Genomic DNA, 20172 nt, shown 5'->3' with positions numbered 1-20172 from the left:
CACTCCAGTACTCTAGCCCGGAGAATTCCATGGACTGTGTAGTCCATGGGGTCGCAGACAGTCGGACATGACGTGACTGAGGGACTTTCACTTTCACTTTTCAGCAAATGCTGAAATGCATGCTTTAGGAAAACGCTTTGAACATAATACCGGGGAACAAAATAGAGGAATACTTGAAGATATCACTAAATTTTTAAAAGATGCCCCTATAGGGTTAAGGGAGCAACTGAAGAGAGCCAATAGATGTATTTGCCTCAAGAATTTTATGATTGTGGTGTTTCAGTGCTCCAGATCATAGCAGCCATTCCCCTAAAATATCCCCTAGTGGGCATAGGCACTGGGACATATGGCTCATAAAGTTAAATTGAGTGTTTGTCACTTAGAAATGGGCTTGACAGCTTGGGACCCAATGGACTATCCCCCTTGAAATTATTGAGTATGAGCTAGGTAAAACAAAACAAGGCCGGTATAAGGGGTGAAATCTATAATGCATAAGTTCTATATAGGGCAAGGTTGATTTTCTTCAGTGTCTCCTACTAAAGGCCATAACTCCCAAATACCATCACCTGGGGGATGGAGTGGGTAAACATTTAAATATATGAATTTGGGAGGGGGTGTCACTGTTTAGTGTAGAGCAGGTGATTAGCCCAGTCATGAAAAGAAGTCTCTCTTCACTTCTCGGAGCCTTGAAGTGAATTGGGGAGCCCTGATGAATCCCTTTTCAGCTCTTACGTTTACTCCTTCCACTCTCCAGTCTCCATTCTCGAGGCATCCATGTCAACTTCTATGTTCTTTTCTATGCAACTTTAGCAACATTAAAACATTCAAATTCTCCTTCTGTCTCTCACAGGAGGTTGAAACAGTTGCTCATATGTGATCTATACATTTATCTTTTTTATTTATATTTAAATGTATATAAAGAAAATAAATATATAATAATATAAATGTATAATATTATATGACATGATATTATATTATACTATTATATTATATTATATATGATAATATAAATATTATCAGAGAAGGCAATGGCACCCCACTCCAGTACTCTTGCTTGGAAAATCCCATGGATGGAGGCGCCTGTTAGGCTGCAATCCATGGGGTTGCTAAGAGTCGGACACAACTGCGTGACTTCACTTTCATTTTCACTTTCATGCATTGGAGAAGGAAATGGCAACCCACTCCAGTGTTCTTGCCTGGAGAATCCCAGGGACGGGGGAGCCTGGTGGGCTGCCATCTATGGGGTCGCACAGAGTTGGACACGACTGAAGTGATTTAGCATAGCATATATATTATTGATGTATAGTTGCCTTACAAAGTTCCAGGTGCACAGCAAGGTGATTAAATTATACATATACACATATATTATTTTTCAGTTTATTTTCCATTATAGGTATTTCAAGAGATTGACAAAGGGACTACACTTCCCAGTGCTATATAGTAAAACTTTGTTGGTTGTTGCACATCTTTTCTAAAATTAGAAATCTAGCATTCTATTCATACTAAGTCAAACAAGTGGAATCAAAATGTCATAAATTTTTTAGTTAGGCAAACATTAATAAGTTTTCTAAAATATATATTATACATACTAGTGAGTAGCTATTATTCACTTAATACCATTGTACCATGAGTGGTCAACACAAAAGTAGGCGAGTTCTATACCACCAAAGATACCATTTAATAGAAAAACCTGACGCATATCAGAATTATCTTAGAATTTTTTGAAAATTGCCAAGGTATTGCTTTTATTCTCCAAAGCTACAGATATGTTGCTAATGACCAGCCATGCTGAAAATCAACTGGACCTTATGATGAACTTTTAGGCTTATCTAGTATGTTTCATTTTTTTCTATTTCATATTCAGTGCTCCCGTTTAATTCAGTTTATGTTTTCCAATTTCTCCTACTCTTACCTTTGATGTTCTTTCTCTAGGCTTTATGAACTTTTTAAAATAAGTGTATCTGTGATGACCTGAGCTGACACAAGGTGGCAACTGGGGACCACATCCAGCTTCCCATATCCCAGGGTGCCGCCTGTAGGGACATTGCCATTTCGTTTTTGCAATGGTGCAATGTAAAGGACAGAGAAGGCAATGGCACCCCACTCCACTACTCTTGCCTGGAAAAACCCATGGAGGGATGAACCTGGTAGGCTGCAGTCCATGGGGTCGCTAGGAGTCGGACACGACTGAGCGACTTCACTCACATTTCACTTTCATGCATTGGAGGAGGAAATGATAACCCACTCCAGTACTCTTGCCTGGAGGAGTCCAGGGATGGGGGAGACTGGTGGGGTGCCGTCTATGGGGTCACACAGAGTCGGACACGACTGAAGGGACTTAGCAGCAGCAGCAGCAGCAATGTGAAGGAAGGGACTCCTGTGGGCTCAAAGTATGACCTGGAGCAGGAAGGCTTCCGTGCAATCTGAAAGCCTTGATCACTCATTGGACGGTGGTCATGCCAATCCTTGCCTCCTGGCAAATGAGCTTAGAGCTGGCGCTGGAGGAAGTGGTTGCGGTTGACCCTTCCAGCTCCACCTACCGTCGCCAGCCCATCAGGGTCTTTCCCGCCTTGTCCGCCGCCAGCTCAGCTTCGGTCTTGGTGGGCCGGTCTGCGGGCCACCCCCTCACCATTCCTGTTGTGGGGCCCACACCAGCAAGTCGCAGACTCCTGTTCCCTGTGCAGCTGACGTCTCTGCTGTCCCCACCCCCACCCCGCGGTCCCACTGCCAACAGCGTCTCCTCAGCGCAACACTCAGCCCTGCGGCCGCCATCTTCCCCACAGACCTCACTGCAGGACGATCACTGTCTGGCACGTCTCTCCTGCCATGTCTGCCACAGAGGAGAACGATTGGATCCCAGGTGGCCCGGATAGAGCTGGTGGCGGGGCAGGCCGCGACCCCAGTCTTCTTGGGGTCCAAGCATCTGCTTGGGAGGGGACGGAAGGAGTCGAGGAGGCCACGGCTCTTCTGGCTTCCTTGGAGGTCTCCAGAGCCCTTCCCGGGGAGCAGGGTTCGCCACAGGCCGCAGTGGAAGCGGAATGTGGTAGACAGCCGTTACAGGAGGAGGAGATGGAGGAAGCTGTAGAGATGCAGGAGGACAAGGAAGAGGGTGAGATTGATTTCGACTTGGAGGAGGAGGAGCACCTGTCTGGAGAGGGCGAGGAAGAGGAGGACAAGAAGGAGCAGGAGGGTGCGGCAGGTGTTACAGGCCTTGGGTTCTGCATGGAGACGTTTGGGCCCCTGTTCCGGAGTCACCTCGACTCCTTTCTACGCAATTTCCATAACAACAGACATGTCCTGTTCCGGCCTCCCACTGACCGCCTGATGGCCAGGGGCCTCTCCCAGCCACCCTCGGATCCTGGAAAAGGTCCGGTGCCTCCTCAGGAGCAGGAAGACGTGGGAGAGGGAGGCAGAGTCTTGCAGGGTGAGTACCCGGTGGAGGGTGCTCCACCCTGCGAGCTGCGGTATCCTGCGGAGGGGGTTGCTTCCTAGAAGACAGAGGAACCAGCAGTGGAGGCCGAGTTCTGGGCGAGCAAGCCCTGACTGCTGCCTCTGAGACTGGGAGGTTGAGGCCTGTGATCCCGGAGGGGCTGAGGCGGGCAAGTGGTGGCTGAGCCCTTGTGGGGCCATTGAGCTCAAAGGCAGGTAGGTTTCTAGCAGTCACGCAGTGGGTCAGAACTCTCAAAAACCTACGGGCACAATTGACACAAGTGGAAGCCCAGTTCTGTAGACCTTCATGGTCTCGAGAAAAAGCATGCTGCCTTCTACCAACCTAGAGGCAAACAAGTGGCATCCCTCCCTTTTGGTCAACGGCTTTAACAAATGTGAATATTCTCGGTAGGAGGATCTGAGAAAATGATGACATAGCACAGGGGCACTTTTCAGCGACTGAGGAATCTGTGAGCATCCCCATAGAATTTGTCTTTAAGTCAAAGGAGCATTTTTTTCCATTGAAGTTCCTACAAACCCATACAAAATGGTACCAGTATCAAATGATTCGGATCCCTTCTCCAAAGGGGCCAGAAATAATCAGAGAGATCTGTGTGCCGATCTACTGGAGAGAGGGGGAAAATGTTTGTGAAAATTGTCAAGCAGCAGACATGATGGGAGGCTAGAAATGTATCCAGGTATTATTTGTTGTTTCTTTTATTAAACCTATTTCTCTTCTCTCAGGCCCAGACTCTGCTGCTGATTTTCAGTTGGGATATTTTCCCTGCCAACTTTCGACCCCAATGTCTGCATCACTTTGCCCCAATGATGACGGTGAGGATCAGTATGAAAACACTGATGAAGAGGAAGAGGCTGGAAAGGAAAAACGTGAAGGACTCTGAATGGATGTGGTCTCAGCAAAAAGCAGCTCTGGATAATACAGGTATTATTGTATAGGCTTTCGTACGACATAACCATTCCTGACACATACCTGTTAAAAACAGCTTTATATTTTTTAATTTTTCTTCTGTAAAGTACATAAGAAAATTGTTGAAATTTAATTTTGGAAAAACAGTTTATTGTTAATAATGAATTCTAGATAATGTAGGAGGCAGTGTGTTCTGAAATGTATTTCATTTATAGCCACAAGTCCTTTGTCCTGTAGCTTTAAGTCTACTACAGATGGGAAATTTACCAGACCTGGAAATGGAGACCAGTGCTTGTTTAGAGAATGGTCACCAGAAGCAGCAGCTACAGTGACTAGGCCATGCATTAGCTGGGTCATCATCACCTGGCCACAGAATTGTAGTCTCTTGTACTGGCAATGACTTTGAGAAAGCGATTCCTTACAAAGTAGTGAGACGTTAAGGGTTTCAAGAGAACTGCACTTCAGGATTGATTCACAAATATTAGTTCAATTTAGATTTTTTATTCAAAAGAAAAGGAAACTAGACTCAACAATATTATTGCTTGTCACTGAGTTGGTAATTAAATCTTTGTTTCGCTTTCCTCTATTAATTCATCTTTTAGTCTCTCTCACTCAATCTCTCACTCTTTCTTAATTTTCATGCATGTAGATGTTTGATAAAGCCTTATCCTCATTTTACACATGTGGAAACTGAAGGTCTGGAAATATAAGGGATTGATGATTTGTGCAAGGGAACACCAGTTTTTAAGGTGGAATGACTTATTTAAATCACAGTGTGGCCTTTCAAGGAAACAGCAAGCATTTATAGTGGTGGGCAAGAGGGAGGTAAGTTTTGCGTGAGCAATGATGTGCACCCTGATCACCAAGGGTCTGAGTTACAAGAAGAAAACATTGAGAAAACAGATGTAGATAGTGTTGACTCATATTTAGAAAGTCACTGCATGTTATTCAGGTACAATTGTTAACTGGCTCTTATTTCATCCTACAGTGGGAAGGCATAGAAAAAGCAGACAGCAAAAGAAAAGATGAATCTGTTCTTCATGGATATTCTTGTTTTCATTAGCCTGAAATACTAATTTTGTTTCAAAGTTTCAATGCCCCAAAGTGGTATTAACTACTGACATCTGACTTTACACTTACATTTTACAGATAATTTGTTAGTATTGTTCACATTGGAAATAAAAGCTTGTTTGAAACAAATAAGCTGTAGTTTTTGTTTTTGTTTTTTTTTTTCCCCATAAATACCACTGACTCAAATCTATCATTGTTCTATTTATTTTGGCCCACCTTACTGTCACTGAAAGGGATTTCTTTCCGCTATTTGTCAAGCCTGTTTTAAATCCTTTTATTGCAGCCCCAAATAAATTAAAATATACGATTGTAAATAATTTGCGTGATGGTGCCCTAGCCTCTACTATATTTTATTGAAAGGAACTGTTGGATGACCTAGCTTGCCTGGAACAGCAGCATCAGCATCAGCTGGGAACTTGTTTGCAATGCACATTCTCAGACCCTGCTCCAGACCTACTGCGTTGGAAATTCTGAGGGTAGGCCGCTAGCCATCAGGGTTTTACAGTCCTCCAGGTGCTACTGAAGCACACTGAAGTTTCAGAACCACTGCTTTAGAGCAGTGGGGGAAAGGTTTACTACACCCACTGCAGGATCATCCTTAATTCACTGACTTGGTACTGTTGCAGGTAAACTAAACAGGGTGGTAAGATCTGGACTTAGGAAGACACTAGAATTCTCAGGGGCTTGAGACACAAAGAGGGGTGTGTGAGTGTCCTAAGGTTACCGTAACAAATTGCCACAAACCAGATGGCTTAAGACAACAGAAATACGTTATCTCAGTTCTGGAGGCCAGAAGTCTGAGGTCAAGGTATCAGCAAGGGTGGTCCCTTCCGGAGGCACTGAGGGAGAATCTGTTTCACGCCACTCTCCTAGTTTCTGGTGGTTGCTGTCAGTCGTTGGCATCTCCATCGTCACATAGCGTTTTCCCCTGTCTGTTTCTTTGTCCTTTCTCTTCTCATAAGGATAACGGTCACACTGAATTAAGGACCCACCCTAATCCAGTATGACCTCATCTTAACTATTATACCTGCAAATATCCTAGTTCCAAACAATGTCACACTTACCGGTTCAAGGGGGAAAACTTCAACATATCTTTTTAGGGGGACAAAATACAGCTTATAGCAAGGGGCAAAGGTTCAGGGGTCGAAGTAACAAATAGATAAAACCTACTTCTGAAAGGGGAAAGGCATTATGATACCATACATATGTGAAGTTTAAAAAGATGCAACAGTTCTTATATCGATTATAGGTTCATATATTTGTAGTAAAAGGTATAACTAGGAGTGATGCATACATATGTAGCATGCAGAAAGGTGTGTATGAAAACAATAACCTCATTTATGACAGTGGTTAAATCTTATTCAATAGAGGGAGATTTCAACTGGGGAGAGGTATAATAGGTTTAAATTTTATTTGTAATCTTTTGTTTTTAAGATGAGCGATGGTTGCATGGGTGTAGTAATCTCTGTACCTTGGTCGAGGTCTGAAATATCTCCTCATCTAAAGAAAATTGAAAGGAGAAATGGGCCTAATATCTGGAACTTACTGAAGGAAAACTGTAAAGTGCTATTTGAGCAGAGTAGCGAGGATCAGAGGAGAGAACCAGGGGTTTGGGGTAGAAGGCCTTATTTCTGTATTTAGTTCAGGCCACTTGAATGCTCGCTAGTTAGCAGCAATACCTTTTCCTATTTTCTGTGCTAGTTCATCTCATATCCTTGAGTATATTAACATTATTTATTAATGTTTCTCCCCGACTCCCTCAAGTGTGAGCTTCGGAACTTATAGGCTTCTATGCGTCTCTTCTAAAGCATTGTGTTTTCTTCTTCATAGGTGCTTCATAAAGGTTTGTTAAAGTGAAGTTAGTGTAAGGTATCCACAACCCTTTTCCATGACTGGTTTTGTCATTTAAAAATGTATTATCACAGAGTATTACTTATGGCTAGAACAAAGAAAAAAGGCACAAGACCTTTTTTCATTGTTGCCTAATGAAATAACAGTCCAAGTAGAAATTTATCCATGTAGTGTCACTTGGACTGCAAGGAGATCCAACCAGTCCATTCTGTAGGAGATCAGCCCTGGGATTTCTTTGGAAGGAACGATGCTAAAGCTGAAACTGCAGTACTTTGGCCACCTCATGCGAAGAGTTGACTCATTGGAAAAGACTCATGCTGGAAGGGATTGGGGGCAAGAGGAGAAGGGGACGACAGAGGATGAGATGGCTGGATTGCATCACTGACCCAATGGACGTGAGTCTGAGTGAACTCCGGGAGTTGGTGGTGGACAGGGAGGGCTGGCGTGCTGCGATTCATGGGGTCGCAAAGAGTCGGACATGACTGAGCAACTGATCTGGTCTGATCTGATCTGAGTGTCACTTGAAAGGCTTCAGATTGGTTGTTTGGCTCATGCCATGCTAGGAGTGTGTGTGTGTGTGTGTGTGTGTGTGTGTATTTCTGTGTTAATATAGTTAATGTAATGTAATTCAATCGTGTCCAACTCTTTGCAACCTTGTGGAATGTAGGCCTCCAGGCTCCTCTGTCCATAGGAGTGTCTCACTGGCCCAGTGAGAATACTGGAATGAGTTGGCATTTCCTCTTGAAGGGGGTCTTCCCGAGCCAGGGATTGAACCTGCATCTCATGGGTCTCCTGCATTGCAGGCAATTGCTTAACACTGAGCCACCCATGTATAGCCATAGTTAATACGAAAGGCCCTTCTGTGGGCTTAAGAATTTTTGGAGGTTCACTATAAACAAAAAACACCTCCTTTTGAGATAAGCCTTTTTTGGTGCATACTCTTGAGTCCATGTCCCTGCCTCTCATTATGGTCCAGGTACCTAGGGCCCTGAATTTACTCCCCAAGTGGCCCCATGTCCCCAGCCCCAAGAGGCATGTGTGTGCCTCTTCACTGAGTCTGTGCTTCTGAGGGTTGAGTGGCACAGTCAGTGCTATACTCTCAGGACTGAGAGAAATCTAAGAGGTGGTGGCTTTGTATACAGGCCACAGGACAAGTGGGCCACATTATCCACATAGATGTACGTGACGCCTCTCATGGTGAGGGAGGAACCTCAGCCTTGCTTCACTGAAGGTTGCTGAAGCTCTAACATGTCAGGCTTCTCTGGGTCTCTGAGAGATGGTCCCTAAATCAGGTCAGGGACAAACCCTTTCCTGTTACTCTGGGTGTTTGTGGGTTTCCCTATTTTCACATGTATTGAATATATTCTCACTGAGTCCTTCAGCCTTGAAAATTTGGGGCTTCTTTAGGATAAGACCTGTCTTGTACCTATCTGCCTCAGCCAGGAAAGGTTAGGGTGTTTTGATCTTTTCCTTGGTTATGGCTCCATCTTCTGAAAGGATGTGATCCAAAACTCTCCTTTATTCCACTACCTGGGAGATTACCATTGGGAGAAAAAGAAAGGGGTATGGTGGGTGCCAGAGATGGAAATGGTTTTCTGTTACCACTTAGGGATAGTTTAATGATACTACAGTTAGTGATGAAGAATCACTGTACTCTAAGCTCCCTATTTTCAGATGCTTGTAACTGCAAGGAATACAAAGGAGTACACATTCAAAACTCTTAACATGGCAGGGCTCTTGGAAAATGATGTTTTGTGAAATGTGGTATTATTAAGTCCTCTGTGATATGAATCACATAGTGTTATAGCATAGGTTTTGAGGCATGAAATTTACATTTCTTAGAAGTCTAAGCAATGGTTTATGTGCGCTTAGATGAGGAATTGATCTCATCACCAAATCCATGAAGAAAATCAGTTTAAAACTATTCCAAGAGGCTCCTAAGACTTAGCTCTTTTTCTCTCCCTCTCATTCAATTTGTTATGTGCTCCAGTGCCTTTATTTCCATTTCCCACCATATTTTAGTCCCCATCAGTTCCTTATCTCTTATGAACTATTTCGTATATACAGAAGATAATACAGCATATATGTAAGGTATATCATAATAATATAAAAACCTGTTTACCCATCACACAGCTTGAAAATTAGGACATAGCCAATGCTTTTGAATCCTACCTGTGCCCTCCATGATTCACTTTCTCATTCCTTCCCAGAGGTAACAACTATCTTGAACTTTATTAATAATTCACTTATTTATACATTCACTGCATGGACATGTTCCTTCAAATTACATTATTTCTTGTCCATTTTGGAGTGTATGCAAATATAATTATCCTAGATGTATTACTTGTGTTTCTCCCCTCCCCCATCACCCTGTGTTGGTGAGATTTATGTATATTGATGTGTACAACTTATAAGTCAGTTTTCATTGCTGTACAGTTATCCATCATATGAAAATCCCACAATGTGTCTATTTCCTGTTTGTGCACATATGGGTTGTTTTCATTTTTATCTTTTTGCAAATCATTGTGCAGTGGACTTTCTCATTCATATTCCCTGATGCCCATCCATGAGAGTTTCTCTCGATTCTCAGTTGAGGGCAATTTTATACACAATGCCCCCCAACCAAGGAACATTTGATAATGTCTGGAAACATTTTTGGTCGTCATAACCGAGGATGTGCTGCTGGCACCTAGTGGGTAGAGGCCAGAGACACTGCTCAGTACCCTACAATGGACAGGACAGTCCACAACGCAGAATTGTCTCTTCCAAAATGTCAACAGCTGAGAAGCCCTGATCTCCAGTACATTCATAGACATGAAAGTCCTGGATCATAGTGTGCGCCCAAGTTCTGTTGCAGGGCAAAGCCAGTTCTGACCCCATGCTGGAACTGTTCCTTTGACTTGTTTTTCATTGCTTTTGTTCTAGTCATACACAATGGCTGCCTCAGAGAATCCTGCCCCTCTGCCTAACTGTTAAACTAAACTGCTTTTGTTCAAGACCCTATCCACATGTGGGTGACTGAAAGGAAGAAGTTCAACATCTCCTTCCCGAGGCCTGCCATTCGAAGAGATATTGACAACATTTATGGGCTTTTCACTTTGTTTCCTCACCTCCTCCCACCTGATCTATAAAGGAATCTTGTATCCAGACCCTGATAAGATGGTTATTTTGAGACATTAGTCAGCCATCTGATAGGTCGGATGGCTTTCCAGATAAAATCGCATTCCTTGCCTCAACACCTTATCTCTGATTCGTTAGCCCATCGTGCAGGGAGCAGAGCAAGCTTGGGCTCAGGAACAGGTCAACTGTACCTGTTGTTGATTAGTCGTTAAGTCATGTCCGACTCTTTTGTGACCCCCATATACTGTAGCCTGCAAGGCTCCCCTGATCATGGAATTTCCCAGGCAAGAATACTGGAGTGGGTTGCCATTTCCTTCTCCAGGGGATCTTCCTGGCCCAGGGATCAAACTTGCATGTCCTGCATTGGCAGGTGGATTCTTTACTGCTGAGCCAGCAGGGAAGCCCCTCAACTTTACTAGGTAATCTCAAGTATCTTTCAAAATGATTGTACCGGTTTATATTCCCAATAGCAGGAAATGAGAATTCTACTTGCTCCACATTCTTGCCTACTTAGAGCATAATTACTGTCATTATCTTTTTTAAGTCGTAAGATTTTTGTTTTGTTTTTAATATTTATTTGACTGCGTTGGGTCTTGGTTGTGGCAGGTGGGATCTTTGTTCCAGTGCGCGTTGTGGCACGTGGGCTCAGTAGTTGCAGCTCTCTAGTTGTGAGACGTGGGCTTAGCTGCTCAGCAGCATGTGGGATCTTAATTCCCTGTGTGCATGTCTGATTAGTCATTCAGTTGTGTCTGACTCTTTGAGACCCATTGGACTGTAGTCCTCCAGGCTCCTAAATCCCCAAATATTGGGATTCTCCAGGCAATAATACTGGAGTGGGTTGCCATGCTCTCCTCCAGGAGATCTTCCTGACCCAGGGCTCGAAGCTGCATCTCCTGTGTCTCCTGCACTGAAGGAGGATTCTTTTTACCCACTCACTAGCTGTTGGGAAAGCCCCTTAGTTCCCTGACCAGTGACCAAACCTGCTTTTCCTGCATTGCCAGGCAGGTTCTTAACCATCAACAACCAGGGAAGTCCCAACAATATATACTATATGAGGCCATTGTTAAGGGCCGCCCTGGTGGCTTAGATGGTAAAGAATCTGCTTGCAGTGCAGGAGACCTGGGTTCAATCTCTGTGTCAGTCTGTCCTCTGGAGAAGGGAATGGCTAACCACTCCCGCATTCTTGGGGCTTCCTTGGTGGCTCCGATGGTAAAGAATCTGCCTGCGATGCAGGAGATCTGGCTTTGATCCCTGGGTCAGGGAGAACCACTGGAGAAGGGAATAGCAACCTCACTCCAGGATTCTTGCCTGGAGAATTTACAAAATTTAAAACTGGCCTGCATAAATAGATGATACGAGTATACAAAACAGCTGGGGGTATGAAGAAAAAGAATGAGAGACTTGTGGGAGGTGGTCATTTTTATTTAACTCAGGTATTTACAAGTTAAAGAACTCTTTTCCTGAATAATACCACATAACTGGCATAATCAGGAGGGTGGGAAGCGAGGAAGCCACTGGACTACTCTGTTTCTGCTGAGACCATCACAGATTTTGGCTGCGAGACCACACTGACTCCTTCTCCATCTATACAGTCAAAGTAGATGTCTCATGCCTTGCCTTTTGATACCCACAAAGCGAGGAACTGTACCCCGGGACCTCTATGGTCACTGATGCAAAAGAAGTGAAATTTTATGAGCCCACACTCACTAACAGAAAACAGAAACCACAGGAGAATCACGGAATACACCTCATTCTCCTTCCAAGTCTCACGGGTGTTTCTTATCTACTTGGAAGAAGCTTATAGTCATGGAATCTAGGCCATCCAGGCAAGACGTCAGGAAAGGGAGACTTGGTTTCCAACTTCTATCAAGACTTACCTGGTGTAATTGGGATTGGGATGGAGTCAGGTGAGCTAATCTATGACATTTGCCCCAGGATGTAAAACTGAAGGTGGAGATGCCAGTTTGGAGGCCATGGTAGTAGTCCACCTGAGAGATGATGGTGTCTTGGATCAGGGTGACAAAAGAAAGGTAGTTAGGAAGTGGTTGGATTTACATTTTACTCAGAAAACAGGACTCGCCTGTACATTATGGCAGGGTTGAGGGAAAGAGAAAAAAAGCCTGAGGATCAATACTTCCTGTCACTCCTGTCCTAGACATCCAGTTTTCTTTGCAAACCCTCAAGCCTGGTCTAGGAGCCCCTCTGATGTATATCACCATATCATGTGTTTGGGAATTCCTTGTTTCATCATCTGTATTTCTACTACACAGTCATATCCCCAGGGGTCGATGTATGTGACCCTCTGTACATGGGCATAGCATTCAGCCGCAAAAAGGAATGAGAGAGGCCAGACACAAAAGGTCACATATTGTAGGATTTTATTTCTCTCAGCTATCTAGAAAATGTAAGTTCATAGAGGTAAACAGAAGATTAGTAGTTATCAGAGCCTGGTTGCAGTGAGGGGGAAATGGAAAAGGACTGATTACTGGCATGGGGTTTCCTTTAGGAGTGATGATTTATTTAGGGACAACAGAGAGAATGGCTGAGAAGCATTGTGAACGTACTAAATGCCTGTGACATTCACCACAATAGTGCAATCATATTTTTAAACATAAAAAGCACTTATTGGCTTAAGACTTCTGCAAATAGATTGGGAATTGACTTCAACAAATGCTGGGCTTCCTTTGGGGCTCAGCTGGTAAAGAATCCTCCTGCAATGTGGGAGACCTGGGTCTGATCCCTGGATTTGGAAGATCCACTGGAGAAGGGAATGGCTACCCACTCCAGTACTCTAGCCCGGAGAATTCCATGGACTGTGTAGTCCATGGGGTCGCAGACAGTCGGACATGACGTGACTGAGGGACTTTCACTTTCACTTTTCAGCAAATGCTGAAATGCATGCTTTAGGAAAACGCTTTGAACATAATACCGGGGAACAAAATAGAGGAATACTTGAAGATATCACTAAATTTTTAAAAGATGCCCCTATAGGGTTAAGGGAGCTACTGAAGAGAGCCAATAGATGTATTTGCCTCAAGAATGTTATGATTGTGGTGTTTCAGTGCTCCAGATGATAGCAGCCACGCTCCTAACATATCCCCTAGTGGGCATAGGCACTCGGACATATGGCTCATAAAGTTAAATTGAGTCTTTGTCACTTAGAAATGGGCTTGACAGCTTGGGACCCAATGGACTATCCCCATTGAAAATATTGAGTATGAGCTAGGTAAAAGAAAACAAGGCCGGTATAAGGGGTGAAATCTATAATGCATAAGCTCTATATAGGGCAAGGTTGATTATCTTCACTGTGTCTCCTACTAAAGGCCATAACTCCCAAATACCATCACCTGGGAGATGGAGTGGGTAAACATTTAATATATGAATTTGGGAGGGGGTGTCACTGTTTAGTGTAGAGCAGGTGATTAGCCCAGTCATGAAAAGAAGTCTCTCTTCACTTCTCGGAGCCTTGAAGTGAATTGGGGAGCCCCGATGAATCCCTTTTCCGCTCCTATTTTTACTCCTTCCACTCTCCAGTCTCCATTCTCGAGGCATCCATGTCAACTTGTATGTTCTTTTCTAAGTAACTTTAGCAACATTAAAACCTGCAAAGTCTCTTTCTGTCTCTCACAGGAGGTTGAAACAGTTGTTCATATGTGATCTATGCACTTTATCTTTTTTTCTTTATATTTACATATATATAAAGAAAATAAATAAATTAATAAATAAATATATATATGTGTGTGTGTATATATATATGTACTATTGATGTATAGTTGACTTACAAAGTTCCAGGTGCACAGCAAGGTGATTACATTATACATATACACATATATTATTTTTCAGTTTGTTTTCCATTATAGGTATTTCAGGAGATTGACAAAGGGACTACAGTTCCCAGTGCTATATAGTAAAACTTTGTTGGTTGTTGCACACCTTTTTTTTAAAATTAGAAATCTAGCATTCTATTCATACTAAGTCAAACAAGTGGAATCAAAATGTCATAAATTTTTTAGTTCGGCAAACATTAATAACTTTTCTAAAATATATATTATACGTACTAGTGAGTAGCTATTATTCACTTAATACCATTGTTCCATGAGTGGTCAACACAAAAGTAGGAGAGTTCTATATCACCAAAGATACCATTTAATAGAAAAACCTGATACATATCAGAATTACCTTAGAATTTTTTGAAAAATGCCAAGGTATTGCTTTTATTCTCCAAAGCTACAGCTATGTTGCTAATGAGCAGCCATGCTTAAAATCAACTGGACCATATGATGGCCTTTTAGTTTTACGTAGTGTGTTTCATTTTTTCTATTTCATATCCAGTGCTCCCGTTTAATTCAGTTTATGTTTTCCAATTTCTCCACCTCTTACCTTTGATGTTCTTTCTCGAGGCTTTATGAACTTTTTAAAATAAGTGTATCTGTGATGACCTGAGCTGACACAAGGTGGCAACTGGGGACCACACCCAGCTTCCCATACCCCAGGGTGCCGCCTGTAGGGACATTGCCATTTCGTTTTTGCAATGGTGCAATGTAAAGGACAGAGAAGGCAATGGCACCCCACTCCACTACTCTTGCCTGGAAAATCCCATGGACGGATGAGCCTGGTACCCTGCAGTCCATGGGTCGCTAGGAGTCGGACACGACGGAGCGACTTCACTCACTTTTCACTTTCATGCATTGGAGGAGGAAATGGCAACCCACTCCAGTGCTCTTGCCTGGAGGATCCCAGGGATGGGGGAGCCTGGTGGGCTGCCGTCTATGGGGTTGCACAGAGTCGGACCCAACTGAAGCGACTTAGCAGCAACAGCAGCAGCAATGTAAAGGAAGGGACTCCTGAGGGCTCCAAGTATGACCTGGTGCTGGAAGGCTTCCATGCAATCTGAAAGCCTTGATCACTCATTGGACGGTGGTCATGCCAATCCTTGCCTCCTGGCAAATGAGCTTAGAGCTGGCGCTGGAGGAAGTGGTTGCGGTTGACCCTTCCAGCTCCACCTACCGTCGCCAGCCCATCAGGGTCTTTCCCGCCTTGTCCACCGCCAGCTCAGCTTCGGTCTTGGTGGGCCGGTCTGCGGGCCACCCCCTCACCATTCCTGTTGTGGGGCCCACACCAGCAAGTCGCAGACTCCTGTTCCCTGTGCAGCTGACGTCTCTGCTGTCCCCACCCCCACCCCGCGGTCCCACTGCCAACAGCGTCTCCTCAGCGCAACACTCAGCCCGGCGGCCGCCATCTTCCCCACAGACCTCACTGCAGGACGATCACTGTCTGGCACGTCTCTCCTGCCATGTCTGCCATAGAGGAGCACTATTGGATCCCAGGTGGCCCGGAGAGAGCTGGTGGCGGGGCGGGCCGTGACCCCAGTCTCCTTGGGGTCCAAGCATCTGCTTGGGAGGGGACGGAAGGAGTCGAGGAGGCCACGGCTCTTCTGGCTTCCTTGGAGGTCTCCAGAGCCCTTCCCGGGGAGCAGGGTTGGCCACAGGCCGCAGTGGAAGAGGAATGTGGTAGAGAGCCGTTAGAGGAGGAGGAGATGGAGGAAGATGTAGAGATGCAGGAGGACGAGGAAGAGGGTGAGATTGACTTCGACTTGGAGGACGTGGAGGAGGAGGAGCACCTGTCTGGAGAGGGCGAGGAAGAGGAGGACGACAGTGAGCAGGAGGGTGCGGCAGGGGTAATAGGCCTTGGGTTCTGCGTGGAGACGTTTGGGCCCCTGTTCTGGAGTGACGTCGACTCCTTTCTACACAATTTCCATGGCAACAAACGTGTCCTGTTCCGGCCTCCCACTGACCGCCTGATGGCCAGGGGCCGCTCCCAGCCACCCTCGGAGCCTGGAGAAGGTCCGGTGCCTCCTCAGGAGCAGGAAGACGTGGGAAAGGGAGGCAGAGTCTTGCAGGGTGAGTGGCCGGTGGAGGGCGCTCCACCCTGGGAGCTGCGGGATCCTGCGGAGGGGGTTGCTTCCTAGAAGACAGAGGAACCAGCAGTGGAGGCCGAGTTCTGGGCGAGGAAGCCCTGACTGCTGCCTCTGAGACTGGGAGGTTGAGGCCTGTGATCCCGGAGGGGCTGAGGCGGGCAAGTGGTGGCTGAGCCCTTGTGGGGCCATTGAGCTCAAAGGCAGGTAGGTCTCTAGCTGTCGTGCAGTGGGTCAGAACTCTCAAAAACCTCCGAGCACAATTGACACAAGTGGAAGCCCAGTTCTGTAGACCTTCATGGTCTCGAGAAAAAGCATGCTGCCTTCTACCAACCTAGAGGCAAACAAGTGGCATCCCTCCCTTTTGGTCAACGGCTTTAACAAATGTGAATATTCTCGGTAGGAGGATCTGAGAAAATGATGACATAGCACAGGGGCACTTTTCAGCGACTGAGGAATCTGTGAGCGTCCCCATAGAATTTGTCTTTAAGTCAAAGGAGCATTTTTTCCCTTGAAGTTCCGACAAACCCGTACAAAATGGTACCAGTATCAAATGATTCGGATCCCTTCTCCAAAGGGGCCAGAAATAATCAGAGAGATCTGTGTGCCAATCTACTGGAGAGAGGGGAAAATGTTTGTGAAAATTGTCAAGCAGCAGACATGATGGGAGGCTAGAAATGTATGCAGGTATTATTTGTTGTTTCTTTTATTAAACCTATTTCTCTTCTCTCAGGCCTAGACTCTGCTGCTGATTTTCAGTTGGGATATTTTCCCTGCCAACTTTGGACCCCAATGTCTGCATCATTCTGCCCCAATGATGACGGTGAGGATCAGTATGAAAACACTGATGAAGAGGAAGAGGCTGGAAAGGAAAAACCTGAAGGACTCTGAATGGATGTGGTCTCAGCAAAAAGCAGCTCTGCATAATACAGGTATTATTGTATAGGCTTTCGTACGACATAACCATTCCTGACACATACCTGTTAAAAACAGCTTTATATTTTTTAATTTTTCTTCTGTAAAGTACATAAGAAAATTGTTGAAATTTAATTTTGGAAAAACAGTTTATTGTTAATAATGAATTCTAGATAATGGAGGAGGCAGTGTGTTCTGAAATGTATTTCATTTATAGCCACAAGTCCTTTGTCCTGTAGCTTTAAGTCTACTACAGATGGGAAATTTACCAGACCTGGAAATGGAGACCAGTGCTTGTTTAGAGAATGGTCACCAGAAGCAGCAGCTACAGTGACTAGGCCATGCATTAGCTGGGTCATCATCACCTGGCCACAGAATTGTAGTCTCTTGTACTGGCAATGACTTTGAGAAAGCGATTCCTAACAAAGTAGTGAGATGTTAAGGGTTTCAAGAGAACTGCACTTCAGGATTAATTCACAAATATTAGTTCAATTTAGATTTTTTATTCAAAAGAAAAGAAAACTAGTCTCAGCAATATTATTGGTTGTCACTGAGTTGGTAATTAAATCTTTGTTTCGCTTTCCTCTATTCATTCATCTTTTAGTCTCTCTCACTCTTGCTTAGTTTTCATGCATGTGGATGTTTGATAAAGCCTCATCCTCATTTTACAGATGTGCAACCTGAAGGTCTGGAAATATAAGGGATTGATGATTTGTGCAAGGGAACACCAGTTTTTTAGGGGGAATGGCTTATTTAAATAACAGTGTGGCCTTTCAAGGAAACAGCAAGCATTCATAGTGGTGGGCAAGAGGGAGATAAGTTTTGCGTGAGCAATGAGGTGCACCCTGATCACCAAGGGTCTGGGTCGCAAGAAGAAAACATTGAGAAAACAGATGTAGATAGTGTTGACTCATATTTAGAAAGTCACTGCATGTTATTCAGGTACAATTGTTAACTGGCTCTTATTTCATCCTACAGTGGGAAGGCATAGAAAAAGCAGACACCAAAAGAAAAGATGAATCTGTTCTTCATGGATATTCTTGTTTTCATTAGCCTGAAATACTAATTTTGTTTCAAAGTTTCAATGCCCCAAAGTGATACTAACTACTGACCTCTGACTTGACTCTTACCTTTTACAGATAATGTGATAGCATTGTTCACATTGGAAATAAAAGCTTGTTTGAAAGTAATAAGCTGTAGTTGTTTTTTTTTTTTTTTTCCCCATAAATACCACTGACTCAAATCTATCATTGTTCTATTTATTTTGGCCCACCTTACTGTCACTGAAAGGGATTTCTTTCCGCTATTTGTCAAGCCTGTTTTAAATCCTTTTATTGCAGCCCCAAATAAATTAAAATATACGATTGTAAATAATTTGCGTGATGGTGCCCTAGCCTCTACTATATTTTATTGAAAGGAACTGTTGGATGACCTAGCTTGCCTGGAACAGCAGCATCAGCATCAGCTGGGAACTTGTTTGCAATGCACATTCTCAGACCCTGCTCCAGACCTACTGCGTTGGAAATTCTGAGGGTAGGCCGCTAGCCATCAGGGTTTTACAGTCCTCCAGGTGCTACTGAAGCACACTGAAGTTTCAGAACCACTGCTTTAGAGCAGTGGGGGAAAGGTTTACTACACCCACTGCAGGATCATCCTTAATTCACTGACTTGGTACTGTTGCAGGTAAACTAAACAGGGTGGTAAGATCTGGACTTAGGAAGACACTAGAATTCTCAGGGGCTTGAGACACAAAGAGGGGTGTGTGAGTGTCCTAAGGTTACCGTAACAAATTGCCACAAACCAGATGGCTTAAGACAACAGAAATACGTTATCTCAGTTCTGGAGGCCAGAAGTCTGAGGTCAAGGTATCAGCAAGGGTGGTCCCTTCCGGAGGCACTGAGGGAGAATCTGTTTCACGCCACTCTCCTAGTTTCTGGTGGTTGCTGTCAGTCGTTGGCATCTCCATCGTCACATAGCGTTTTCCCCTGTCTGTTTCTTTGTCCTTTCTCTTCTCATAAGGATAACGGTCACACTGAATTAAGGACCCACCCTAATCCAGTATGACCTCATCTTAACTATTATACCTGCAAATATCCTAGTTCCAAACAATGTCACATTTACCGGTTCAAGGGGGAAAACTTCAACATATCTTTTTAGGGGGACAAAATACAGCTTATAGCAAGGGGCAAAGGTTCAGGGGTCGAAGTGACAAATAGATAAAACCTACTTCTGAAAGGGGAAAGGCATTATGATACCATACATATGTGAGGTTTAGAAAGATGCAACAGTTCTTATATCGATTATAGGTTCATATATTTGTAGTAAAAGGTATAACTAGGAGTGATGCATACATATGTAGCATGCAGAAAGGTGTGTATGAAAACAATAACCTTATTTAGGACAGTGGTTAAATCTTATTCAATAGAGGGAGATTTCAACTGGGGAGAGGTATAATGGGTTTAAATTTTATTTGTAATCTTTTGTTTTTAAGATGAGCGATGGTTGCATGCATGTAGTAATCTCTGTACCTTGGTCTAGGTCTGAAATATCTCCTCATCTAAAGAAAATTGAAAGGAGAAATGGGCCTAATATCTGGAACTTACTGAAGGAAAACTGTAAAGTGCTATTTGAGCAGAGTAGCGAGGATCAGAGGAGAGAACCAGGGGTTTGGGGTAGAAGGCCTTATTTCTGTATTTAGTTCAGGCCACTTGAATGCTCGCTAGTTAGCAGCAATACCTTTTCCTATTTTCTGTGCTAGTTCATCTCATATCCTTGAGTATATTAACATTATTTATTAATGTTTCTCCCCGACTCCCTCAAGTGTGAGCTTCGGAACTTATAGGCTTCTATGCGTCTCTTCTAAAGCATTGTGGTTTCTTCTTCATAGGTGCTTCATAAAGGTTTGTTAAAGTGAAGTTAGTATAAGTTATCCACAACCCTTGTC

At 44.0% G+C, this 20172-nt stretch overlaps 2 protein-coding genes across 3 annotated transcripts; both read left to right on the top strand.

The window, feature by feature from the left end:
• The first annotated feature begins 2513 nt into the window (after window positions 1-2513).
• Window positions 2514-5548, top strand: LOC129638993 (uncharacterized). 2 transcript variants are annotated; one of them, XM_055563780.1, is made up of 4 exons: window positions 2514-2860; window positions 3061-3424; window positions 4174-4372; window positions 5346-5548. In XM_055563780.1, exons 2-3 carry the CDS (start codon window positions 3070-3072, stop codon window positions 4329-4331), a joined length of 513 nt encoding a protein of 170 aa, XP_055419755.1. In that variant the 5' UTR covers window positions 2514-2860; window positions 3061-3069; the 3' UTR covers window positions 4332-4372; window positions 5346-5548. The 2 variants fall into 2 exon arrangements, with proteins under 2 accessions (XP_055419755.1, XP_055419754.1); XM_055563779.1 differs by having other exon boundaries at window positions 2514-3424.
• Window positions 5549-15367: 9819 nt separating this feature from the next.
• Window positions 15368-18421, top strand: LOC129639660 (tau-tubulin kinase 1-like). Its single transcript, XM_055564810.1, has 3 exons — window positions 15368-16299; window positions 17047-17245; window positions 18207-18421. Exons 1-2 carry the CDS (start codon window positions 15693-15695, stop codon window positions 17202-17204), a joined length of 765 nt encoding a protein of 254 aa, XP_055420785.1. The 5' UTR covers window positions 15368-15692; the 3' UTR covers window positions 17205-17245; window positions 18207-18421.
• The last annotated feature ends 1751 nt before the right edge of the window (window positions 18422-20172 follow it).

Source organism: Bubalus kerabau, chromosome X, assembly GCF_029407905.1.
Source record: "Bubalus kerabau isolate K-KA32 ecotype Philippines breed swamp buffalo chromosome X, PCC_UOA_SB_1v2, whole genome shotgun sequence".
Classification (NCBI taxonomy): Eukaryota; Metazoa; Chordata; class Mammalia; order Artiodactyla; family Bovidae; genus Bubalus; species Bubalus kerabau.
This window is presented reverse-complemented; position numbering and strand designations above follow the sequence as displayed.

Bases quoted from the DNA above. Each gene is read 5' to 3' on its own strand.
- LOC129639660 (XM_055564810.1), top strand. From the start codon at position 15,693: ATGTCTGCCATAGAGGAGCACTATTGGATCCCAGGTGGCCCGGAGAGA. The intron at 16,300-17,046 runs GTGAGTGGCCGG...CTCTTCTCTCAG, and splicing joins GGGAGGCAGAGTCTTGCAGG to GCCTAGACTCTGCTGCTGAT.
- LOC129638993 (XM_055563779.1), top strand. From the start codon at position 2,827: ATGTCTGCCACAGAGGAGAACGATTGGATCCCAGGTGGCCCGGATAGA. The intron at 3,425-4,173 runs GTGAGTACCCGG...CTCTTCTCTCAG, and splicing joins GGGAGGCAGAGTCTTGCAGG to GCCCAGACTCTGCTGCTGAT.